The 26,727-nt window shown below is 39.8% G+C and overlaps 1 protein-coding gene across 3 annotated transcripts in view; it reads left to right on the top strand.

The window, feature by feature from the left end:
- Positions 1–26,074, top strand: part of PLCB1 (phospholipase C beta 1) — a 345,117-nt gene extending 319,043 nt beyond the window's left edge. For 2 of the 3 annotated variants that reach the window (XM_015857086.1, XM_015857087.2), the window contains 2 exons: positions 2,130–2,194; positions 22,768–22,878. In XM_015857086.1, the coding sequence (XP_015712572.1) occupies positions 2,130–2,168 (39 nt within the window). In that variant the 3' untranslated portion in view covers positions 2,169–2,194; positions 22,768–22,878. Of the gene's footprint in view, positions 1–2,129; positions 2,195–22,767 lie in introns of all 3 variants that reach the window. The other variant, XM_015857085.2, reaches the window with a different exon arrangement.
- Positions 26,075–26,727: the final 653 nt, after the last annotated feature.

Below are 26,727 nucleotides of genomic sequence, written 5' to 3'. Positions count from 1 at the left end.
AGTGCATCAGGAGAACTGATTGGGAACTATAGGAAAAAAACGTAGCTTTCTTTTTCCACTTCACATTTCACCTTCTTGCTGTTACATTTTGTTCTGCTACAAACGATCACTTTCTGCTTCTTCCGCTAATACTGCAGATTCATTTTGCATGTCAAAATGGTGCAAGCTACCACAGTCACTGGCACCCATTACCCGAACATCTTATACCCAACATGTATCTTTTAACACCATTTGTGTCAGTGCTAATGCAGTTTTACAGCCCACTGGTGCCAAGGTGAGAAAGAGTTCAAGGAGAAAATAAGTAAAAGTTTATTTCATTTGTTGCAACACAGTATAAAATGGTGGCAGAAGTTCCTTTGTGAAGGATTTCAGCCAAATCCAGCCCCACCGTTAACTAACTTCTTTTCTTATGCCTGCCATTGTGACTCAATTATAAGGCATTTACAGATCTGCATGAATGTAGAAAGAGGACGTGGTGCTCAAATGTATCGTTTTGCTTCTTTACCCGTTACCAAGGAAGTGGCTCCATACTTATATTCAGTTTTTAAAAGGTTGCTTTGAGAGGAAATGTTTCGTGGCACATTGAAAACATATTATTTTGTTTGTTAAGCTGTTTTAATGTTCAATATTGAAACAGAGAAATTTATTTTGTGCTATTGCTTGTTTCTGTTTATTTTTAAAGGTTTCAATTTGCAATTTCATTTGTAGCAAACATGACAGACAACAGCTAAGGCAAAACTAAGTTGACCTCAATGAACTTGCATGCTATTGTTCCAGGGCTGATTCTCATCTAGTATCGCATTTGATGCCATTACAGCTCTGGCTCTTGGATATACAATAAATATATGTGGTATTACCTTGAATACATAATAGGGTATAAAGTACACAAGGTGCAGAATGTCAAGATTTTAGTGGCACTAACTGTATCATAAGAGCCATGATTTAACTCCACAATCAGAACCAAGTTAGCAGTAGACTCATTCAATTGCTGCAGCTATGAAGCAGTAAATAACTTATTACTGAAATCACACTTATTATAGAGTAAAAAGAGACAGCAACCACAGTATCTAACACAACAGAGAATAAAGCATACTGCAGCCACATGAAAATGGCACAGTAGCTTTCTTTGAAGGCTACACTTAGCGAGAACCAAAAAGTCACTCTTATTTTAAGTTCTGGGCTATAATTTTGTAGCCAACTTCTAGTAACTACAACTACAAGCTAAAAACCACGGGTCTTCTTGTTTGATGTTGGATTACCTTCAGGACTTCCCTAATCTACAGCTTAGAGCTCTTCAAGAGACAGAGTTGAAACTCGGGGTGCACAGAGTGGTATGTGATGAGCCACAGCCATTCCAGTGAGTCAGCTCTGAGCAGCATGCAGCTGCCTGCAGCATTTTGGGGTCTTCTAGGTTGATGGGACAGCCTGAAAATCCTGCCTCTCTTAACTATCAAAACAGAGGTTTCAGAGAGAAATGCTGGATCTGAACAAAGGCACAGTAGTGTCGTGTCCAGCAGCAACGTGTCCCACATCTCATCATGCTCAGGCACTGTGGCAGGGCTGAGTCAAAGGGAATCAGCTGACTGGTGTAAGTCTGCACCACTCTTGTAAGCACTTGCATTTGTCCCTGAAGGTTTTCCATGCAGACTTCATGAAGTCCATGGCATTAGGCATGACTATAGTCTGAAGCCCTCCTACTTCAATGCCTGGAGGTATTTCTTCAAGCACAGCCTTCAAGTAGCACAGGTGATGCTTGGTTTTCTTAAATTCAAGTATTCTTATCCCCTCCCCCAAAAAAAGAAAGAAAAAGAAGTGTCATTGTCATTTCCCATGATGTGCCTGAGCTGCAACTTAGCAGATCTCCCACATAACACTGCTGAAATATTACCTTCTGCCAGTATAGAGTGACAGGTTATGATAAACAGTGATTTCTCTGACTAACACATTCCTACTACCTAGTCAAATATTAATGAGCCCACACACAGAAGCATGAAGTAATCTTTTGTTTTTCATTAAATACGTAGATTAAAGAGTTGTTATTTTACTGTAATGAACAAAATTATGTAATTTCAGCTTAGAGTAATTGTTAATCACATCAAATTGAAATGATCCTTGGTTTTGTTTTAAAGAGCATAGAAGAACAAGAAGTAGAGGAAAAACAGAAGTAGAAATGGAATATGAGACTATAGTGAAAGTGAGTGAAACATTCCCCTTTTTATCTAGTAATGCTAATGTTGTTTTCATTTTACATGTCAAAACTCTGAGTCAGGAGCGTCCACAATTTACTGCCTGATGGTTCCTCTGAAATCTTTGAGCAATTACAGCCCTGATTATTATCTGCTAGCTGCATAACATATGCTGCCACTGGCCATTACATTCTTTTTATACCGGGAAAGCAATTTGTGGCTTCTTCAAATCATACCCCACCCCATTGTCTGCCTGCCTGCTTTATTTATTGCCGCTTTTGCCCCACCTCAGTGCAGTGGTCAGGGGTTGTGTGTAGCAGCATGATTATACAAGCTCTCTCTCTACAGCCCTCTGGATCATCAGAATATCCTCTGTTCTCTGCTCACAGTAGCTGCAGTACTCGCATATCAGAGAAACAGGCACTATTCAATGTCTCTCTGAGGAGGTAAAGAAGGTTGGTGTGAGGGGATATTACAGGGGTAGGAATTGAGAGCATCTGCATGTAAAGGATGAGAAAGGGGAAGGGTGTTGAAGGTAGGAATTCTGGGCACCTCTCACAATTAAGTTTACCAAACAGATAAATTCTGTCATATGGGACACCAGAGTATGGAATAGTAAGAGAAAATATTAATTGGGGTGTGAGAGCAGGAAGGAAAATTGGAGGTGGGGGGGTGGGGGGGAAGTGAAATCAGTTAAGTGGAATTAGTAGAGCCTAAGGGAAAAAATTAGAGGTAGGAGAGTGAGTTTTTAAGGGAGGAGGAAGGGAACAGAAGACAACTGGGGAAAGGCAATCAAAGCTAGGGGGAAAGGTGAAAGACCTTTACAGAAGGACTAACGATTAGAACATGCTTACAGAATGCAGTAGTGTTTCAGGGGTATCTCCTGTCATCTATGTTCGTGGCAGGAGGTCTTGAGTTTTCCCTGACTAGGGAATGGCTATAAACCACATGCCTTTGTCACTGAATCAGTGAATCCCACTTGGTTTGTATTTATATTTAATAATTCTCCTACTGAAGCTTTCTGGAATGCTTTGATATGCTTTGCTTCCCTGTGAGGAGAGAGCTACCATGGCTTCTCAGTGAGGACTGTGTTTGGTAACAGAACCTACTGTTCTGCTGCAGTTACCTGGGTGCAAAGGGTTCTGGTTACATGCCAAGCAGGCATTGTTTGCTTTTCAGTGTCCCCTGGCTCAACTCACAGACATGTGCAGGAGTAAAAGGAGCCTTCTCAAGAGCACTGCAAGATCCTCTCTGCCAAGGACCATCCTTGTGTGGCTTTTCACTGTCCCATGCTTAACTACTGTTTTGTGATTCGTAGTCTTTCCTAGTGACAACAAAGGCTCAGGTTTTGCAACTACTCCTCTAGTCAGTGTGGTACCAATACCAGTGTTAGAGATTCACCTGCAGTAGTGGTAAAGGAACACATTTGCTGTGATTGCTTCTCTTCTCCCTGGCTAGCATCAGTGTGGCAATTCCTTGTGCTTTCTTAGAAGTTGTTTTATCAGAATGCATAGGAAGGGTTGTTTGTTTTGTAAATACTTACCAGGTATACTTCCAAGGACACGTATGAAATGGTAAGAAAAAAAGGAACCAGCTGTGTGTGTTTGATTTGGGTCTTGCAAAATAGATAATAGCTTCTAAACTCTGTAGAGATGCAAATGCTAAATAAGTTTGACTAATTAATAGCATGTGGGTATATCTTGACTTCTCAGGCTTCTTTTTTTGTGTGGATTTCTGTGGACTAGATGATCTTATAGGTCCTTTCCAACCTTGTGATTCTATGATTACCTGTTTCTACCCAGGTGGACGCTAACATACTCTTCATGTGTCTATATAAGTATCATCATATATTTATTATTTATTTTCATGTTTCTACTACTGAGAAAAAGATACTTTCAAACACTTTAAAAAGAATGCAGTTGATTGTAAATATCGCTTAGTTCTCTCACTGCGGTAAGGTCAAAGATTAGAGCTGCTAGGTGGGGCCCTGACTACATGAGTGTTGTTTTCCTCTTGGATACAGACAAGGTACATAAAAGTACATGTTTCCTGAACAAAGTAGTTGTGACAAAAGAAAGTTGAGGCCATAATGAATGTGTCGGCACCTTGCCAATATTCAATAGAATGACTTACTTGAGGCGGCAACATTAAATGGGCAATTGTTCACTAAACAACAGGATTTTTTTTGTTGTTTGTGTCTAGGTGTCATGAGAATACTGATTTCTCTTCCTCAGGGATGTTCTGACTTCCTTTCCTGAAAAGCAGGAGCATAGGAGTAGATCTGATCTGCCTTGAGACAACTCAGTGGATATTTAAAAGAACAAAAGTGTTAACCTCTATTCTTGTCATACATCTCTTACATTGTAAATAATATGCTGCCAACTTCATACCCCCTGCTTGGTTTAAGTCAGGATATCTTGGAAGTATGGCAAGGAATGGGCAATTTAATTGCATTTAGAAGCAACTCAGACCTAAGATAAGAACTTTTTGTGGCATCACATAATCTCTTAGGACACTTCATCTGATCCGTCCATCACTTCACAGTTCTACTCACTCCAAAGGAAATATGAGAATGATGGAAAAATGTTGTGGTTTTATTTTTCTTCCACCCCTTTCTGCCCTACCCTCTCACTGGTGCAACCACAGGGTAAGACGTTTTGAATGATATGAAGCAGCTGGATGGGAGGAGGTCAGATGGCATAGAAGGGAAAAGTCAAGCTTTTGTGAAGGCCATCAAGGAGTGTATCTATCTCAGCTCTCTCTCCCGTATGAGACACCACTGGCTGAACAGAAGGAATGACCTTAGAGCATATGCAGGAGAGGTATCCAATCCTTTTATGTCATTATCTTAGAATTGTTGAGAAATCTAGAGAGGTTACCTAAATTCAGAGCTTCACTCAGGAGCTGTTAGAATCCACTAGCAAATATTAGTTATCTGTAGCAGTAACTTTCATTTAGTTAGTAGTGATTTATCTGTGTCAACAGTGAGACTTAAAGTAAATTTTTAAGACAGAATAAGAGAATGTGGATTTAAAAGTCTGGTCTGAAGATGCATCTCCTTTTTATTCCATACAAAATAGCTGGTCCAGTAAGACATTTTAACCAGGAAGGAATAGCCAATGAGAGTTATGAAAAGTAAGGCATAACATTTACTGCTACACTTTTCTTATCCTTTGAGCTCTTTCATATAAACTCTTCAGTGCATAGTAGAGCATTTCAGTAGGTTTCAGCCATGTGTAGGTGCTGTCTCAAATCAAGTTGACATCTTTTCTAAACCTGGATTTTTGTAAGTCTTATAATAGCTCTTATGTACAACTAGAATTCTGCACGGAGCAATGTCAGTCTCCATGTTAAATTACTGTATGTCCTGTGGGAATGATATTGCATGTGGTAGCTCACATTCTGACATCTTCACATTCACAAAGGAGGTGTTAATGCCTGAATAAAACATAGAGCTTGAAGCACATAAGGCAAATTGTTTCACCAACTGCTGATACCAAAGGTTAGTATTTCTAGAAACTATTAGTATGAATGCATATTGTCTTCTGACTTTCTTCTTGATATTATTGAATATTAGGATATTTAGAAGTACCTGTTATGCTCAGAGCTTTATTTGTCAGGGTGTTACATAGGTCAGTGGGATCTCCATGTAATATTACTGATCACAAAGTGATCCTTTCTGCTGAAAATTCTGATGGTTCAGTTTTCAGAGCACTTATCTGGTTTCAGAAGTTAGTATTCCTGATAGGAATGATGGCCTTAGCAGCAATTAAATCTTTCCTTGCTCTGTCAGTTGTACACCTTAAACTGGTGCTGTAATGCTGCTGAAGTTGAGGCATGATAGATGTGCAAGTCTGTGTAATGCCAAGTTGCTTGGAAATTACAGAAGCTCCTGGGAATGATAATTTGCTGTCACTCTTTCTCTCAAAAAATCATTGTAATTCTGAGCAGGGGCTCACTCTCTGTGTGGCAGAATGGAATAAATTCTGCAGTAACTACTCTCTAATTCCATATCAGTGTTAATGTCTCCTCTTGGCCTGGAATACCCTTCATTCCCATCTGTATTCACATAGACGCTGCTGGGGCTCACACTTGAAAATACCAATTGGTTGAAAATTAATTCAAATTTTTCAATTATTTCTTGGATTTTTTACTTTTTAAGTGATTTTTTTTATTTTTTTTTTTTAAGTCTGGGGTTAATTTCTTGTAATACCAGCTGCCTCTTAATGACTGCTACTTCCTCAGAAGTGGATTCAGGTCAGTGATATAAACCATGTTTGAGGATTTGCTACAGGCCAAGATCATCTCTATTGTCAGATGCAGAAATTGCTTTAATATGAAAAAGCAGTAAGCTTGCTCAAGGGTCTTTTATGTGAGCTAGATGTCTGCATTCTCATTAAAAAAAAACACAAGTAGAGAATACAAATGTAAATATGAATGCTCCCTGCATTTTGAGCATCCCATGCCCTGCTGTGGTTCACTTTCAAAAGTTTTCTGGATTAGTAATCTTCACCACCCAGTCTCACTAATCTGATCATCTGTTTCAGGCCCCCACCATGACAGTGTCCATTTTCATGTCCAATTCTGTTAGCACTCAGAGGCTTTCTGCAGTCTCTCTCTTATAATACTCTGGGGATCAGGGAAAAAAAAAAAAAAAAAGGTAGTATCTTTGATAAATATCTCACCAAGACCTTTTCTTTACCTGTCCTTCCCAAACAAACTGTGTCTAGTATGAATATCAGTAATGTAAATTATTATAGAGAATCCCTGCTTATGCCAGTGAAGTTGTTATTTTGATTTACTTAAAAATTACCAGATGCTATCCATTTTTCACTCATGTTTAGTAAAGATATGCAAACAAACATACACACATGCCACAACAGTATTCACTCAGTATTTACCTTTGTTTTCCTCCTGTAGCCATTTAATGAGCATCTAAAAACAGTTTTATAAAAAACATGCATGCAGTAGGGAACATCTTTCAGTGTCTTTTTAAAGAGTTACATATTAAGTGCAGGTTACTGGCAGTAGGAGATCTCACAGTGGATAGGCTGATAAGCAAAGAGATTCTTTTTTCATGCGCAAGATCGTAAATCACTACTGTCCAAAGATGAAGAGTTATATTACACTCAGAAAGCTCCATGCTCTGCCTTTTCCTATTAAGTAAAATTAGAATATAGGGGACAGTAAGGTGGAACAGCTCAGTAGCTGCTAGTTTAGCGTGTGGGGAGAGAGCAACTTGTTTCAGTTTGATTTTAAGAAGTGCCAATCTGAGATATACTTTCTGATTTCCTCCATCAGACATACCTTTCAACACAGAATATCTCAGCTGCTTGCTTCTAATTTCTGTGGTGGGAGACATAGTTCCCATTATCTGTTTTAGTCAGCTGAATGTTCTCTTTGACTCCTCACTAATACTGTAGGCATTGAGGATTCGGGGAAGAGCACCTGTCAGTTGGTAGCTGTGTTTTTAGAATAATTCCTCTTCCCATCACTGCTGCTGCTGAGGACAGCGGCTGCAGTCAGCAGCTGTGACTGATGCAGCAGTCCATGCTGTCTGCCTCTGACAGGTGCCAGCATAAACCAGCTCTAATGACACAAGTGTCAAACTGGAGTTTCAACATATCAGTGAAGTAAAATACAACCAGACAAGGGAACTTCTGTTCTCCTGAGATCACTTCTGCAAGGACAGCAAGACTTGAAAGAGTAGTTTGAAGCCTTTCTCAAGAGCCTGGAGCCATAACAGCAGGTAGAAACTAAAAATGGTGGCTCCCCCTGATGTATATACTAGATGCTCCTCTGCAACCAGCTTCCCCCTGTCTTCTAAAAAAAATAACTAAACCACTTAAATCTCCCATCCACGTTTACCTTGCACTTGTAAATGATCCCGTGGCAGAATCTTCTCAATCAGCTGTTCCTCAGGTTATATGTGTTGCTTCCCTTCCTTTGCATTAATCACTGAAGTTCTTTTCTCTTTTTTGTCTGAAAACAGTCATACCATATGGTCAGAAAATGAATGCACTGAAAATGCAACGCTGCAAATTAAACACATGGATAAAGGCTTGTGGCTTTGGTACTCTGTCATAACATGTGACGAGCAGAGAATAGTAAACTGAGAAAGAGTTCTCTTGTGAATTCAGTGCCCCCATTATCTCTCCTTCTTTATCCGAAGGGCTGAGGAAAACGTTTTTGTTAGCCAAGACTGCTTGGTGCTTTGGCTTAATTTTCACTGCATAATTTTAAATACAGATTGTGTCTACGGTGCTGCAATTAGTGGATAGCCTAAAGACTTATTATTTCAAACTAATTGATATGTAAGAAAGCTTAAATAACGTAAGTGATAAGAATTTTTTAGGAATAACTTCTGTAGCTAACTGAGAATAATAGTATTACTGTTATATATTTGCAGATGGATTAATTTTCCAGTTATCGTTACTAAATCTAATGCTTGTCTGTATTTCTGTAGTTCTAAATACATCTTTATTAAATGGTGAAAAGCTGGTGTTATATAAGTCATTGTTCTAAAAGGGGTTTGTGCAACTTAACAATCTCATGCAGTTCTGATACTTGCCTACCACCATTTGGAATACTCCCAAAATTCAAGAGAAGTCTCTGTTATCCTCAGTAAAAAACGTGTACTCCACACATATTTTTTTAAGAGAGCTTTAACCCACACAGTCATTGTTTTCAGAGTATACTGTTGCTTCTTCAAACAGCTCGGTCACTTATCATGAGAGGCCTGTGTTTTTCCAGCGTTCATTAAACTTATCTTCAACTAGACTGTGATCAGAATTGGCATCGCAGAACACATTGTAAAGTTATAAGGCCTCTTGAGAACTTTTTAATGCCTTTGGAAGATGTCAAGTGCTGTAGTAGTAATAAAGCACAGATAGAGCATTAAAAAGATAAGCACTTCTAATGGAAAAAGGGATGCTGCTTCTGCCAATTTTTCTTCTTAAATTAGGTTTTGCTCAGTACAAAACTTTTATAAGATAGAAGCTACCAACAGTGACACACGCAAATGAAATTAGATTAAAAACAAATCAGAGCTCTGAGGAGTTCGTGTTATACATTTTGATGGAATCTCAGTGGGATAAAAAAGCAAAGGGCTTAGTGAAGTTCCATAGGATTCATGTCAGTTCAGACTTGACCCTCTGGTGAACTACACTTGGATGAGCCATATTAACTTCAGAATGAGAGAGACAAGGGACCAAATCCACTGATGTCAATAGAAAAGCCCACTCTTCCTTGACAGAGTGTGCAGCCTCCACACACAGATCTGTGGAGTTGTTATCAGTGTGGAGATTACACTGTTCGGTGTTAGTAAGTTGTAGTATTGCTTATTTTTCCTGTCTCTGCTAGCAGTACCTTTTGGGGAACATATCTATTCCTTTTTCTGGCAAAAGGCCTGACAACCAAGCAGATTGTGCTAGTGGCAATATCACTGACAGGTCTGTTCAAGGAGACTAAAGAATGTCCAATTTCACTTCAAGGTGAATAATGTATCATTGAGCAGACTTAATCATGCAAGTGCTTGCTTTTGTTTATGATTTGCATGTTGTCTACCAGCATAGCACCATGAACATATTCCATCACACTTGGGAGGAGCTGACCTCAGGAGCTCTGCTGGTTGGTTGAAGCATAATGTTGGGGCTGGCAGTCATTCGTCCATACTAACATTGAAGAAGGGCAAAACACCCTCAGAGGTTTGCCTCATGAGGCTCAGGTGCTCATCAGAAATCCACATTAGGTTGTACACAGAGAGAAAAAACTCTCTGGTAGGTCTGGAAGTGACAATAGCACCTGACTTCCCCATGGGAGTTTGTTGTCTCTACTTTGACAGTTAAAGCAGGCTTGGATTTTTAGCAGTGTCCAGGTCCTGTTTCCTGGACCCATTAAAGCTTTGCAGTTTCCTTCAGTTGCTAAGACAAGATAGTTGAAAATCCCAAACCTCTGAAACACTTCAGTGAGGAAACTGAGCTTAACTCATCTGCAACACTTCTTTATGACTCAGATTCTTTTCAGATCTCAGTTTGTTTCTCATGCCATTTTGTGCGGGTGTCTCTTTTGTTTGACCTGCTTAGATTTTGCCTGTGCTTAAGTGTTTACCAGTACTGTAGATCCAAAAGCCATCAAAGTTAATCACTGTCTCCTCCTAAAGATAAGTGAACTTTGTCTTTGCCCTTTAACAGGCTTTAGGTCAAGCTACTCTGTGCAGCAGGACAGGCTTTTTGTTGTTTTTCTATTGTTATGAGTTATCTTATGTGTCATATTTTGCATTGAAGTATGCAGCTAAACATCACTGAACCAAAATTTTCTGCATGGTTCATTTGAACATGATGGGTAATTAGAGAGTTGCCTCACTTTGCAATAGTCAGTGTTAATATGACCTTTGAAAAAAATGTTTCAATAAAAAGCAACTGAACTGAAACATTAATCCCTTGAACTTAATCATGAGGATGGCTCCATTAACCTCCCTTTGCACAGCATTCTGTAATCCAGTAATAGCAGTGCAGACAAGAAGAGGGTTTTTTTTCCTTTTAAGTTCATTGTAGTGTCAGGAAGTAAAAGCCTTCAGGCTATTTTTAATTAGGTTGAACCTTTGGGCAGTGCTGTTCTTAACGTTAAGCTGTAAAGCTTTAAACAGTTGTAGTTAAAATTCCATACCAATTTTGCATTTCAAGTAAAAAAATAAATAAACAGCGCATATGTGTTTAGTAATACAGCACAAAACAAAGAAAGTGGAGGATATCTGGATGAAAATCTGATAGAGAGATGTAAAGGTAACAGTAATACATGGACACAGTGTAGCCATCACTAACATCAGACTTTGTATTAGTTGCAGTGGTACATCCAGGTTTAATGTTCGTTATATAACAAACATGGGTCACGTCCCAGCTTCTTGTCAGTGCTCAGCTCAGTCTCAAAACTTTCCTTACACTTCTCTCTTGGAAGTACAAAGGCCACAACACTCTACTGTTATTTCTGGAAGATGAAAAGTGAAGGACAGTAGCTCTTGCTTTGGTGTTAACCTCCTGCTAGGCACATACTTAAGCTAAAGTTTACTAACAAAAAACCTGACAGTAATTCATTCTGAAATGATTAAACACATGGACTGCAGTTCAAAAAAGCTCAGTAAACTATAGATCATCTGGCCCAAACTGATTGTTTTGACAACCTGTGAAGAAAGTGAATAAAAATAAAAAGTCACCTAACCCCTTCTGTGAAGCAGAGCAAAAGTCAACATAGAACTCAGCAGTGGGGTTAAAATATGCTTCTGTACTTTGGTTTTATTGCTTTTCCAAAGTGGTCTTTATCTAAGACATGAACATCTGAGCTCTCTCTCTAGGTCAGGCTGTTTGTGTTTGAGCACTTAAGATAGGTCATGAAGACGTTTTCATCAAATAAGAAATATTGATACTTCTTATTTGCTTGATCAACACCTGTCTCAGGCTCTGGGTAGCAGGGTGCTACCTAAGCCTCCAATTCTATGCTTGGAGGTATGTGGTTGTTAGAGCAGAAGAACAGGCTGCTTTGCTGAAACATACATTACTCCCTCAAAAGAAAATCTTAGCTTGTAATGCTACAGTTCTTTCTTGCCTTGATGCAGCCTAATTTGAAGATGAAAGACAGTGATCAGAGGTCGAGCTAATGATCAGAAATGATACCAAGACTTACTTGACAGTTTGACAGTTGTCCTGCTGCCTAATTCCAAAGCAGGTGGGAGGACACTGGTGGAATTGAGACACTGTGATAAGTGGTAGGAATATCTCCCAGCATTTGCCCTAAGTTATCACATGGACATTTGGCTGCATATATTTGTGTGTGTCTGATACCTCAGTATTAGATTCTAAATAGTTTGGTTTTTTTCATTAGGGTACGTTAGAAAATAATGAGTCAGTTGCTAAATTGGCTCATTGTTTTGGGAGATGTACATCTCCGATAGTAAAGAGGAAGCCAGGTTCGTGTTGTGAGTGAGTGAGTTAGGAAACATTTTGGAATAGCTTTTGTTGTTACAGAGGATTACGGAGCTGTGACTACTTGAAAAGATTTTCAAAGAAACTTCTGAGGCTTTGATCTTTATTGAGATAGTGCTTGCTTTCTAGTCTAAAAACATTCATTTTAATGAGTTATTAACAGAAGGACTGACTGCTTAGTAATTTTCTAAGCAGACTTTTCAATGATGTTCCATCCTGCAGAGACTTTCTAATGTGATCAGCCATAGTCAGTGCAAGATAAACTTCGAAGTGCAGTATAAGGCTATATCAGTGAGATTATTGATTGAGATAATGATGGCTTCTAAAAACCCATGCAATTCCCTGTCAGTAATCAATAACTTCATAATTATACCAAGCATGTACCTTAAGAAACACACCTTAGTATGAGTTCAGAACACAAAACAGGCTTGAGAATTTGGACAGAGTAGTAGGGCAGAGCAGGCTATCTCAGTAAAAGGAGGTTCCAGACTTAATCATAGGATAACTCTTCTTTTTCCATTGAGTAGCACAAGGCCATTAGAGAGAGGCAGAGAAATAAGTTATTTGTTTCCTTTTCATTCCATTCTTGTATTTGAGAAGAAATCATTCTGCTCAGAGGGAATTTTCTGCAGTACTGGTGGAACTGCTGTGGATGTTTTGCCAACAGTCAGACACAGACAGTGCTGTAATTATCAATCAGCGAAGTGGGTATGAGAGACTGAAAAATACTTTCTTAAACTGTATCTAAAACTGTATTAAGAGTTCAGTTTAATCTAGAATCCAGAAACTACGGAGTGGATTTCACCAGGGTTTTTTCAGATCCGTACTTATCAGCTCCAGAGCCCTTGCACAGGAGCCCTCAAGCACCTTTCTTTTCTCTCTTCTCTTTCAAAAATAGCCACAACCTCACACTCTGTGGGACAGCACCACTTTTAGGCAAAACACATTATGTAAGAGGCCCTGTGGATTCCAGGGCCCTCTGGAGACACTCAGCTCAGCTGCTCTGGTGCAGCACAGCTCTGAGAGCCTCATGTCCTCTGGTCCACCCGGGATTTGAAGTATTTCTGGACTATATTGTTGCTGTTATAACCTCCAGATGTCATTTAAAAGGAGTATCTGAGGGACTGTTATGGCCTCTTGAGCTAAGAGTTGCAATACTGCAGTACTACCAAGGACATGCTGTTGGGCAGTCTACTGCCTGCTTATGCCCTGGAGTCATCATGGAAATGAAAATATCAGGATCAGTAGAAGGTAATGGATGCACATATTTGTTTAAGTCAGTATCCAAAATATGAGTAGCACTTTTTATAAAAGGACCAGTGAAGAAGCTCCATTTGAGCTATGTCACTGGAGTTATTTATCCTGGATCCACCCAAATAAGTGAAGGGCAGTATCTGTTGATAGATGAGACTTCACTGGAATTTCTCTGGATTTATTGCATTGAATCAGAGCAGATCCGCTTCTGCTCACAGTGAAGCTAACTTCCTCTTGTGATAATGAAAAAGAGCAGAATCTAGCCCTAATATATTATACATATTTGTGAAGAAGGGATTATTACTGTTAGTACCACCTCAAATTACCTTTATTCAATACAGCGTGATATTCATAGGTCTCATATTTATACAGTCATCAAAAGAACACCTGATAGCTTAAGAAAGCATTTTATCCACAAAAGAAACCAATTACAGACACATTACAGTACACACATCTGCGCGTGTAGTACACATGTGATCTGGGCACCACTGATAAACATCTCATCACTCTAACATTTCTTCTTTAATTAGCTCTTAGAATAGATGTTGTTTTATTATTCAGAAAGAAGATAAAAGTTTCATTATGAGAGTGTTCAAATCTAGAAGCCCTGGTCCCAAGTTTCTTCCCAGTCCCATTGGTTTAATTGAAGTTGCAGTTAATAAAGGTGGAGACACAGATTGATGAAGGCCCTAAGGTTACAATCTAATTCCTTGAGACAGCAGATGTTAAAGGACTTTTATATGGGGACTTGTACGTCGGGGAAAGCATAGCACATCACCTGTGCTTTGATAGGAAGAGACACAGGGCTGAAACTTGGAAGACAGCAGTTAGAGGATGTCTAACAGAGAATATATGAATAACGGGAAATAAAACAGAACAGTTTCTACAGTGCTTAGGTTGTTAGCTTCTGGTGCTGTGCTGATTTTTTTTCGTTCCTGTCGTGGGATAATAATTTCTGGAGTATCTGGTTCATGTAACCTTTTGACATGGGAAGCCAGGGGTGGCAGTAATGGATCAGTCAAAAATAAAACTACTGACCCACAAGCTCAGGAGTAGCACTGAGATCTTAACAGGGTGGGAGGACCAGCTTGGTGAGTTGGAGCTTGTGTGAGGGACTAGAACTTTATCCGAGAAAGTTTGTGGTGGAGTTAACAGGAAGTCCTGGAGTTGGTGTCACTCATGTCTGTTGTGGTCTGAAAGGTAACCATTATTTGTAAAGGCAGTGATGGGTGTGCACTGAAACAGAGATGTCCTTGCTTGAGGACAGGAATCATTAATAGAAGATTTCCACTCAGTGTAAAGATGACACAGGCTATAATTTACCAGTGCAACATGTTTCCTGTGCCGTCTCTGTCACTGATTGCCCTTAGGTTTTCTTTAATGATACAGTACATCAGCATCAACTGAGATAAGACCTCAGCTACCGGTACAGCTTTGTTTCACATTTAGCTATATTGTCTTTGAATTAAGCCCAAACGTTAATCCAGTGGCGTGTTCCTTTATGCACTTGTTTATAGTGCCTGGTAGAGAAAGAAAATACTTCAAATCTTCAGTGCCCTATAATGAGCTCTGCGTAGTGATGTTAACTCTGCTTCCCCAATCCTGGATTTAGTTGTTTACAGCTTCCCAACAAACTGCATTTCCCAATTACTTTCTTTGGGCCATTCTTTTAGGTGTCAGAGGCAGAGAAATTGCTTTTAGAAATTGTCCCAGGGCTCCTCAAGCCTATCAGCCTCACCTGGAATCACCATCTCCTTCAGGCCCTCCGGCATGCTAAGTGCCATGGAGAGACCAAGTCTGTGGGTGGCTCCAGGACAGCTGAGCAGTGCTTACTCCTTCGCCTTCCCAGCAGAAATCTGCTTAGTGGAAGAAATAACATGGCCCTTAATAAGAAACTCCTCCTGTTTCCAATTAAACAAAAATTGCTGCCTATAAATCACTTGATTCCTGAGCTCTGTTCCTCAGTTTTACTCTCCCTGTTACTGAGCTTCCATCTGCTTTTAACAATTCTTGCTACTCATATGTGTTTTAATGCTGTATCCCTGCAGAATGGCTTTCTAATTAAGTAAGCTCTGAAAATGAAAAGCAGCAGAACAGCAGCTTGCTTGTTCTCTGTACCCTTAATCCGGGAGTCCTGTATGTGCTATTTTGGAAGCTAAATTGAGGTCACTGACATTATGCATATTTGTTGTCTGATGCAGTCTTAAAAGCCCCAAATCCTCTATTCAAAATTATCTTTAGGCATATGGGTCAAACATTTGCAGGAATCAAAACAGCATTTGGAGCTTTAGCAGAGATTTAGAGAAGCGGGGGAGGAGTGAGAAAGGGGCTGCAATCTCAGGACAGCGTTTCTGTTGCAATATGGTTTCACTGACCAGTGAAGACATTGCTGTCTCTGAAGTTATCAAAATAAACAGTCCCAGTGATATGTGAAGAGGAAAACTGGAGCTTCGCTAAGCAGAAATGTCCTGTAGAGGTTGCAGTCACCCTTTTGTTCTGAATTGTGCAGTGACTGGTTATTACATCTTGTCAGAATGCATTCTGCTGAAATTGAGTGGAAGAAATTAATGCAGTTGAGCTTATATCATCAATAAAACAAAAGAACAAGGATTATTTATGTGGAATTAAATATAATGCTTTGTGTTGGTAGTGCCGCAGTAATGAATACAAAGTAGTACCAAAGCGCAACTGGCAAACAAATATCATAATCATGTACCAAAATAGTCATTATTTTGACATTTTTCATGTCCTCTACCTTAAGGGATAATAATTCCAAAAGCTTGAGAACGAAGGGGCTTCCTTTGGAGATGTCGGAAACTGTTGGAAATATCAAACTGCTTAGTATTACCTGGAGTGCATTTTGCCTGGAGAATTGAGCCAGGACGTTCTGATTGTTTTTCATTCATAATTCACTGCATTACTCACAGCAAGAAGGAGTACGATCAAGGAAACAAAATGTTTATGAATTATGCAAAATAAGGCAGATTAAAGAGAAGGGATAAAAGAAACACAGAACTTTAAAAACTGACATACGGAAAAATTGCGAAGACTATGGAAAACCAGAGAGCAAGAGAAGTTTATTTTGGTTCTACTAAGTATTTTTAGTTGGAAGAGCTTCATTAAAACAAATACAGCATTAAAGGATGTTTGGCAGGAGGGAAGGGGGGTTGGACATGCTGTTCCCTCCAGTTTTCCTGGGGCAGCCAAGGTGGAGGGAAGGAGGTCAGATGGCAGCTGTGTTGAGTATCAGCCAATTGTGTACCTGTCTGTTGTCTTGAGCAATTGACATAGGCTTGGGGGGGAAATGTAGCACTTTTACAAGACCTTAACAACTGCACCAGCCCAGAGGCACATTCCCAAATTTGCTAAGCATGACTTTTGTACAGTTGCTCCAATTACAACTGGATTGGGAACTCATTTGGTGTCTGTGACCACAGGCATACTCAGTGGATGTAGTTAGGGTCACACTCTAATGCACTGGCTATATTTATTGCGCACATTAAGGTCTTTGCTCCTGATACTTGCAATTCTAAATCCAGTTGCCCGAAACTGAAAATAGTTGTGTTTGTGCACGTATCTGCTTCCTGTGAGTTGGGCTACTACAGAGCTTTCCTCCACATCTGAAACTTTTTCATAGCTCACTGCTAGATTCTTATACTGAAACACCCCAGCATGTTTGCTTTCCCACCGATACCTTTAAAACAATTCTGAAATCAAAATAAAGCAAAACGATTTTCAGCAGCAGAGCAGAGGAATAAGATGTATTTCAGTTAGCAAAAAAGGAAGAATTCAGTATTCTAAGCTTAAAGTTAATGGCAAGATAATATGAAATACTCTAAATGTGGAATAACTACAGATTAAGGGGTTTAATGTATTTATTTTAGTTTCTGATTTTCTAAGCTGTTTTCTTTAGGCAAAACACTCAGTGTGAACTTCAGCACTCCTACAAACTTGTGTTGGCAGTGCATTCTATTTTTCTTGTCATCACTTCTTTCTTTTTAGTAGTAGAAATTGGTAGAAAATGTTCATTAGAACACATTGTGAGTATTTGAAAGTCTGGAGAAGACTGTTGAGGGTTGTCTGTAACCAGAGTTTCTGCTTCTGTAATCCTTTATTGATCAAAGGTCATTATTTTAATGCTGTTATTTTGGTAGGGTTAGTCATAATAGCTGGGTCGAGGTGATATTAATGATTTCAAGAATACTGTTGTTTTCCTTTCCTGAGCACATTTTCCTTACTTTAAGCTGAACAGCCATATTCACTTTCACCTCCACCTTCCAAGAAAGTGTTTCCAAGGCCTTTCTCTGAATGATGACCCTTTCTGGAAAGCGGTTGTAGCCAGGGATGCTGAAGAGCCCTTTGAAATGAAAGGGAATGTGAGCCGATCAGCTGGGCAGCTGGCTGGCCTCCAGGAACTCTGCTCACTGAAGCACAGGCTTAGTCATGTAAAGCCTCACACATTTTCCAACCTCTTGGCAAGCTTCTGCGTTGCTGTAGTCGAGGTTCAAAGGCTACAGATGCTATTAGTCTAGGGCACAAAGGTGCATGAGCCTGTTACTTACCTGTGCTGCCCAGTGCCTGGCTAAAGTCAAAGGGGAGCCTCAGGCACAAGTAGCCTGAGGAAGTCCTTGTGTGGTACAGATAAGAGAGGCAGGACAGTCATAAAGCCTCAAATAGCTGCTTTGAGCAATTGTTTGTAAAACTGCAAACTGTACAAGTTACATGAAAAACAGCTTGTTGTCCTGGTGGTTCACAGCCTGTTTCAGGCCTGTTGCGTGTAAGTAGAGTTTGATAGATGGCCATACTAACAGTGGAGGAGAGCCCCTTTCTAACCAAATGCAGCTGAGAATGATGTACCTCATGAGCTTTGATCCGTTCCTAAGCTTTATCTCTCTGCTTTCATCTGTAATTTGGGGGTAATAAAGCCATTGGGTAGAACTAGGGTAAGCATATAACCATAGAATTGGTTGAGTTGGAAGGGACACTTAAAGTTCACCTAGACCAACCCTCTGCAGTGAACAGGGACACCTACTGCTCAATCAGGTTGCTCAGAGCCCTGTCTAGCCTGACCTTGAGTGTCTCCAGGGATGGGGCATCTCTGGGCAACTTGTTCCAGTGCTCACTACTCTTATCATAAAAAACTTTTTTCTTATATCCAATCTAAATCTCCCCTCTTCTAGTTTGAAACCATTTCCCTTTGCCCTATCACAGTAGACTCTTCCAAACAGTCTGTCACCTTCTTTCTTATAGCCCATGTTTTAGAACAGCTGGTCTTTTTTTTCTGCTAGCCCAGTTGAGTAAGAAATAAAGGACAGGTAGATAGAAATGTACACTCGAGAGTTAATGCTTATGGCCACAGCCATCAAAAATGACTAACGTACTCATCTTGGGTCCTCAAGGACCTCACTGCAAACATGTCATGATGGCTCCAAATTTTGAAGTATTAGGGTAATTGATTGTAAGTGAAATACATGGGAGTGTGATTTATCTGAACGAGAAATAATGCTTCCAATCTCCTGTGGGATGCTAAAATTACACGGAGGTGACATTAGTCAGTGTTGGGGTTTAAACAGAGGCCAGAGGACCAGTCAGAGGGCGGGTAGTGGGATAACAAGGAAGAAGGTTATTATGTGTTAATGGGAATAGTGGCCCAGATAATGATCTCCCCCATCTAATCATCAGTCTCATTTTCCCCTCCTTGTCATGTCCCAGAATTTTAAAAGCAAATGGATATCACCTTATTGAGTAGCTAAAGAGTAGAGAAGTGGTGGACTTGTGATGGGAAGCAACCCAAGTGGACAGTAAGACCACACTGGAGCAGAGTCTGGTGTGCTGCTGGTTGTGCAGAGACGTATTATACACACACACACACACACACACACACACACCAGGATGAAATTAGAGGGAATAACAGTGAACAGTGACATTTTAAACATGGCCAGCGGCAAAATTGGTGTATTTCTAGACAACATCAGTCCACTGCACACATTCATGTTTCCTTGTGATACCTGGCATGGCACTTTGCCTTGGAGTCAGCAAGACAAAGAGAAGATGTACGTGACTACTGCTACTAATGGAATGGCAACCTTCCATTAGTGAATGAACCATTATGTCCCTGTGAGGCGACAAAATATTGTTATTGTTAATTGATAGGAAGACGCTGAGACTTTCAAAAGGAAAACAGCTGGGTTTGTTCAGTTGGCTGATTTTGAGTGAGCAACTTGTCTCTTTCACTTTAACCCACAGCTGTTTGACAGCATAGTGTCAGGTGCAGATGGTTTGAGGCAAAAAACAGCTAAAGCATTGCAAGACTGCTATAGGTTTGCAAGTCCCAGACTGACTGAGAAGAACTTCAGTGAGCTGTTGAGTCTAGCAGTGGGATGGCTGTGTTGTGCCCAGCCTCACCCATTGTGCTCTTCTTTACGGCTGAAGTCCTGGGTGATGGCTTGGGAGTCAGGGAAAGGGCTCTGAGCTGCTTGTCTGGAGCTGAGCAGGGGGAAGGACAGTGCCTTTGAAATAAAAAAGAAAACTAATTATTACATGCTGTTTTAATCAACCCTCCTTGTCTACTGTCTGCACCTTCTCAACTAGCTTCAACCTTTTCATGATTAGATATCTATATAGACTGTCTCTGGAGACACTGAAGAGAGAGAGGTAGCTCCAGATTCATGTCATTTCTATTGAACACTCAACTTAGGGGGGATTATTCACTGGATGCACTTTAGAAAGTGAATATTAGGCAGATCTGCTATCTTAACATGCTTATGGTTGCACCAAGATCAGAAAAGTTTCAGTTTCTGAGGGATTTCAGGTATTTCTATTGCTCTTGAACCTAATTAAGCAAGTCAAGATTCTGAAAGAAGTTGGGAGCCAAGTCATTTTCTCTGATCTTTCATTTTACATATATCTTTCTAAACCAGAGGTCACCAACTTCTACAAATTCAGTACTTCAATACACTGGGAGAGGTGGTGGGGAGATGGAGCAGGCCTTCATCCCCATCCCTATCTCTCACTCAGATATTGCTGTAGAAAGAATGTCATGTCCTCATATGAAGCTTTGTCTTACAGTCCTCTAAAGGCTCTCCCACAGCTCCCAGATTAAAAGAGTAATAATAATTTTGTTGTTGTCACTGCAGGAACTTAACTGGGTAACATTTTTGTTAGGGATAGTTCTTGGACGTTGCTGCAAATTTGCAACCCAAGGCGTGATTCCACCACGATGGCAGGCCTTTGCCCTAGAACATAATCTGTGCTATGTGCATTGCTGGCTGGGTGTGCATTGTGTCCCACATGAGTGCCACGCTGCAGTCACAATGTGTAGAGGTCAGCACAGATGTAACCTCTTGGTGGTTGAGAAGCCCACTGGGCAGCAGGAATATCTTACTGGTGCTCTGCAGCAAGAGCCAGTCAGCAGAAAGGCTTCATGACATCCAAAGGGCCCATACTGAGTGTGGCTGCATTTGTGTTTAGTTTTGGCAGTGTAGCTCCCAGATGTTCCTGTGGATTCCAGCAGTCCTTGGGCTGCAGGGCCCAGGCAGTGAGCTGGGCAGTGAGGGATGAACAGCATCTGTGGTTTTTTTCTGGCCAACAATGCTATACAATCTTTTTTGTCTCTCAGATAATATATTATCACGTTGGAGACAAAAGGAGTATCCCCTCAGAATGTCTAGGCATACAGTCAGAAAACAAGTGAGAATTCAATGGAAGACAAATATCACATGAAAGAAGGGCGCTATGGTACTGATTGTATATCAGTTCATACAAATCTGTGTTTTAGCAACATGGTGTATTTAATGCAATCATTCATGCGTGGAAATGGAGGCAGGAAGATAGCGAGAAACTGGGCAGGGAATGAGCCTTAGAAGAACTGACAGGAAAAGGTTATGTCTTAAATCTTCAGGAAGAAAAGTTGCAAAATGTGTCTAATGTAGAACTAGACCAGGTGAGCTGAGGACGTTGATTTGCACAACAGGAGAAAGAAGAGGCCTTATAGGAAAAAAAAAAGTCAGAAATGCAGGATGAAAACCAGGACAGAAGCACAGGGAGTGGGAATGGAATGGCTCAGAGGGAGGTGTAGTGGCATCACGTGCTGTGGACAGGACAAGGATGATAAGAGTAGAGTAGGTCCCGAAGTTTGAGTGAAAATGTGTCTAAGCTGATGAGAGCTGTCACAGTCGGGTGAAAGAAACTTGAAACTAGATTGCCTAGATTTAAGCATAGAACTGAAGGATCAGAACTTATAGTGTCTTCATATCTTCCTGAAAAAATACAGCTCAGAATACAATTAACTAACAAATCATTGCAAAACTGCTGCAGCTACAGTTAGCAGAATCTGACTCCCTCTTTTTGAGAAGGTAGGTGGGTGGATGGATGGATGGATGGATGGATGGATGGATGGATGGATGGATGGATGACAGACAAATGGGTGGATGGACAGACAGATGGATAGAGTGCTCACAGAATTTGGCTTTGGAACTCACCCCGTTTGCTTCCTGCCCTGCTCAGATTGGTCATGATGAAAAAATTGGCTTTGTCTTCAGTTGAAATGTCCATACATACTAATGTTTTCTAAAGAATGGATTGCACAGATCCTTATATGGGCCCTAAAAACAAAGGCTATTTGAGTAAATACTGGGAAAAGGCCCACAGCTTCCTGAAGACTGATAGCCAGATTTCTTTCTGCATGCCTGTTGCATCCTGTTGATGATATGACACTTTTTCCCCAGTTATGTCCAAAACACATACTGCGTTAATCAGATAATGTAACTTTCCATGATCTAACCCTAAAAAACATAACTTAACGATTCCCACCCCCTCCTCCCGACTCTTTTTGACAGCTGAGCTTTTCCTTGTGTTTTCTCCAGCCATTTTCAAACTCATGCCAAGAAATTTGGCACAAGTTCTTATATTGTTCTCTGAGCAATATCTGTGGCGTGATTTATGTGTGATTTGCTACCTGATGCTTAATTAAGGCCTTAATCTATCAAAGGCATATCCACCATCCTTACTGCTCTTGAGTAAGGAATCCTGTGAAGGCCAGTAGGACTGTGGACACGAATACAGATAAACTATGAGTATCTTAAGGATCTGAGTAGCCCAACACGGTACCCAAAGCCAGCCTTATGCACAAGGGACCGCATTTTCCTTCAGTTTTGCAATGACTGCATGGTAATTAATGGGCATATCGTATGTGGGCTGCTAATATGAAAAAGAAAGAAGTATGTTTGTGAATCAGGCAAAAGCGAGTTATTAACTTCCCTCCTCACCCCTCATGTTGTACTTTCCCCACACTGTGTCTAACGTCAGCCGTGTTAGATATAAATGAAGACAACTTGTTTGTTTTGTTGTAGTTGCAGGTGGAACTTGATCAGGAATATCAAGACAAATTCAAAAGACTGCCTTTGGAAATTCTGGAGTTTGTACAGGAAGCCATGAAAGGGAAAATCAGTGAAGATGGAGACCACAGTTCTGCCCCCTCTTCTCTGGCATCTGACAGTGGGAAATCAAATCATAAACCTCTGCAAAGTGAAGAGGAATTGGAAGAAGATAATTCGGAAAAAGTATTTGATACTACTTTTTAACTGCCCGAGTACCAATTGGTGCACCAGGGCACAGCGCTCCCCAACTACTCGGCTCTGCTTTCCTAATGTGAGCTGCAACTGAAGCACTTCGGAAGGCAGGAGGAATCTGTATTCAAGTGCACATTTCCCAAAAGGAACGTTTTATAAAAGAATTGTGCAAAGGTCTTCATTCCCATTCTTCAGCTTATTATTATGCTAAAGCGTAGTGCAGTTGTAATGGGAAAATTAATATGTTCACCATCCTCTCTCTCTCTTTTTTGTTGTTTTTTTTTTTTTTTTTTTTGGCCAGTTTTCAATGGGTAATTTTCTGGCCGCGTTCATTGTTAAGAATGTTTAACGAAGACCAGTATATTGAAAAGAGACAAACGTGTGCAGACTTCCTTTTGAAGTGCCAGTGCAAAGTGCTCCAAACTAATAGAGGTCCTAGAGAATATTATAAAACAGTACTTACTTATATTTGTTTCCTACCTTATAACTGCACCTTGACAACTGTACCATCACTTTACATTTGCACTGAAACATTTAATCCTTTTTAGCTTTGCAAGCACTGGTGGCTTGCTGTCTTAATATTATGTTTATCACGGGGACAGAAATATAATTGCTGCTGAAAACTCTTGGAACTGTGGAGAAGAGAGAGAAAGAGAAGAAATTTGCCTGGAGATTGTTGGTGTTTGTGTACGTCCGTGTTTGTAATACTGTGTGAGTGCATATATGTTGGTATATATATATATGTGCACACACGTCTGTCTATATGCACACATGGCATGTTTATATTTGAAGTCGATGTGGTTTCTTGGTGAAATGAAAAGTTTCAGGGATACGTGTATAGAGAATCTTTATGAAAGCTGACATCTGGGTTGTGCTGATATAAAATAGTCATTAAATCATAAAGTTCTTTTTGTGGTGTTAGTGTTGTAAATCAAAGTAGTTTTAGAATATAAATTTGATATATATTTTGCAGACTTAAAAGTATTGATTTTAAGTATCATATTTTAAGCTTATCGAATTTGATAGGATTATAAAATGTTTAGGACTACAGTATTTGAAATTGAATGGAATCTTCCATTATTTTTAAGACCGAGGTTCAGTTGTACTGAGGTCTGGAATTTAAAAGGCAAGATATAAAAACCTGGCCATTGATATTTAAAAGTATATATATTTATCCATTTAAGTTACTAAAATAAGAACAATCAAAGATTATGTACTGTATGATATGCATGAGAGAAGTAACAGCACATTTTCAGAAATTTATATCAAACGACAAAGAGACTTGATGGAAGTCAGGATACACGAGAAGGTAAAGAAACGCTGTCCTCTGGCATCCCATATTAACACATATAGGAATTATACAACATTACAGATGGATTCTTGTTTGTATCTGAGCCATTGCGTGACGCTGAAGGCTCTTCCCTTGGGTGTGATAGCAAAAAACACAGATTTGCATAGAGAGGCTTGATCCTGCCAACTCACAACCACATCTACAACTCACATCCCAGCGTGCCGCTGGGCTCAGTGGAACTTGTTTGGGTTAATAACGTTCATACACATGCTTGCAAGATCGGGGCCTTACTTCGTTCTCAGCAGTGGAGAAGGAAGTCAGTTGCATAGGGAGGCATTTTAATACACCATAACAACAAAGTTGCTTTTCTTCCTTTCCCTCAGGATTTTAGTACTTTAAAGTCACGTATTTCATTTGAATTTAAGCAATAAAATCCAAATCGAGGTTAAGATTTCAGTTAAGGAATTGTGTGTATATTTAAGTTTGAATCACAGAAGACAAACAGTATTTTGATGTTTCTTTTTTAAACTTAGAGAGGAAAAAATTGCACAGCGTGGAGGTTGTATTTTGGAGTAAGACTGCCTTGATTTACAGTGATGAAAGCAGTGAGCATGAAACTCAAAAAATCTGGCTTCCATCTTAATACTAGGAAAGCGGAATCCTCTGTAAATCTTTATTTTGCACTTTGAAATCAATGTTAATCATCTACGGAAAATGAAGAGTCAAGATGTAATGCTGCGTTTTGTAAAGTGAAAATGACATATTGTTTAAATTATTAGAAGTATAAACTGATAGCGGTGTTGGCAATAGAACCGAAGACTGTCGCGTTACATAACTTGCTGTACAGTGCAGGCGTTTAGGTAAAGTCTTCGCTCCTTTGAATTTCAGTGGTACACCCCCATGGACTTCAACGGAGCCAGGACCTCGCCACAGTCTTTGAAGAAACTTGGGCAGATACCAATTAATCTGTTATTTATATTTCAAAACATGACAAAACTAATTCCGGTTGGGTTAAGTACACTATCAGCTGTAGTCATTTTACAGTACGTTTGTATTGGACCATTTACTGTACTCACATTTTTTTATATCTGTACAGTGCCACTTTCTGCAGGTGTAAGGTAGTGCGTAACACTGTACATCTCGCGTTGTTCAAACAATTTCAGTGAAACAGGCATCATTTAATATTGGTATTACTTGAACTAGAGTAAGATAATGAAAAAGGGTCTTTATGATGTGCAAGTCTTGTGCCTTTTATGTATTTGCCTTGTTCCGTGTTGAATGTGTGGAAATGCTGTATTGTGGATTTTCTGCTGTATAGATTAGAGCTGTCTGTATTAAACTAGGTCGTGCACTTCAGATAACTTTACACTACTGAAAATAGCTTGGTTTTGGCAGTATAAACAGAATTTTGAGAATTCTAATGACAACCAGACGTTTTAGACTTAACATGTTCATAATTACGTTAATTAATGCTCATGTATTAGCTAAACAGTCACTGAAAGATAACTAAAGGGACATCGTTGCTTGCCTTTCTTTGAAATCAGTGTTGCTCTTGTACATTGTATTAGTAGTGTCTGTAATTGATTAGTCCTTGATGATTTGCTTTCAAAGTAGGATGAAATATTTCAGTTAACATGTACATACTTTTTTGGTTCTTCAATCTATGATTGTTTCAGAGGCATAATTCACATTTTTGTAAAAATTCTATGCAATTTTGTGGCATGATGTTTCTTCCACTTGTAATTTTATGTGCTTACAGTACAGATCCAAAGGACAAATAAAAATTTCTTAACACGAGGTGGTTGTTTTCTCTGTTCATTGACTCTCAAGTGGCAGCTGGTTCCGGAAACCTTCCTGACCTCGAAGACCTCACACCGAGCCCTTTGCTCCCAAGAAGGGCAGTGGCACAAGGCGCCAATGAATTCCCCCCACGGGCTCTTCTTTTCACAAAAATAAGAACAAGAATCTGCATGTGAGGGTCTCCTCTGCCCCTCCCAGGGAAAACGTGCCTTTGCTGCTGTTCTGAAAAATCAAAACAAGAAGAGCGCATGGCAGCTCATGAACCCATAAGAATATCTAATGGTTTACACGACAAGCTGTTATGGAAGAACAGTTGCATGGTTTTCAATCATACCTGTAAAATACCTCGACATATTAGAGCTGCCTTACTTCTTTTCACTTCCCCAGCTATTCTGCTAATCATCTATGCAATTATATATGTGCTGTGAATTGTACCTGTGCGGAGGTCTTCCACTGAGAGCACCGGAGAATGAAACTGTTCCTTTGGCTTTTGACTTTCCCCATTTAATTTACAATGTAAAAGATTATCTCTGGGAGAAGAGATAAGCAGGTATATTAATCCAGTGTACTAAGGGATATACCTATTAAAATAAATAGTCCCCAAGGCAGTGAGAGTCAAATTGCTTACTAGAAAAGGTCTGGGGAAATGG

The sequence above is a fragment of the Coturnix japonica genome, chromosome 3 (genome assembly GCF_001577835.2).
Source record: "Coturnix japonica isolate 7356 chromosome 3, Coturnix japonica 2.1, whole genome shotgun sequence".
NCBI classification, from domain to species: domain Eukaryota; kingdom Metazoa; phylum Chordata; class Aves; order Galliformes; family Phasianidae; genus Coturnix; species Coturnix japonica.
The sequence above is the reverse complement of the archived record's forward strand: the minus strand, read 5'-3'. Positions and strand labels throughout refer to the sequence as shown.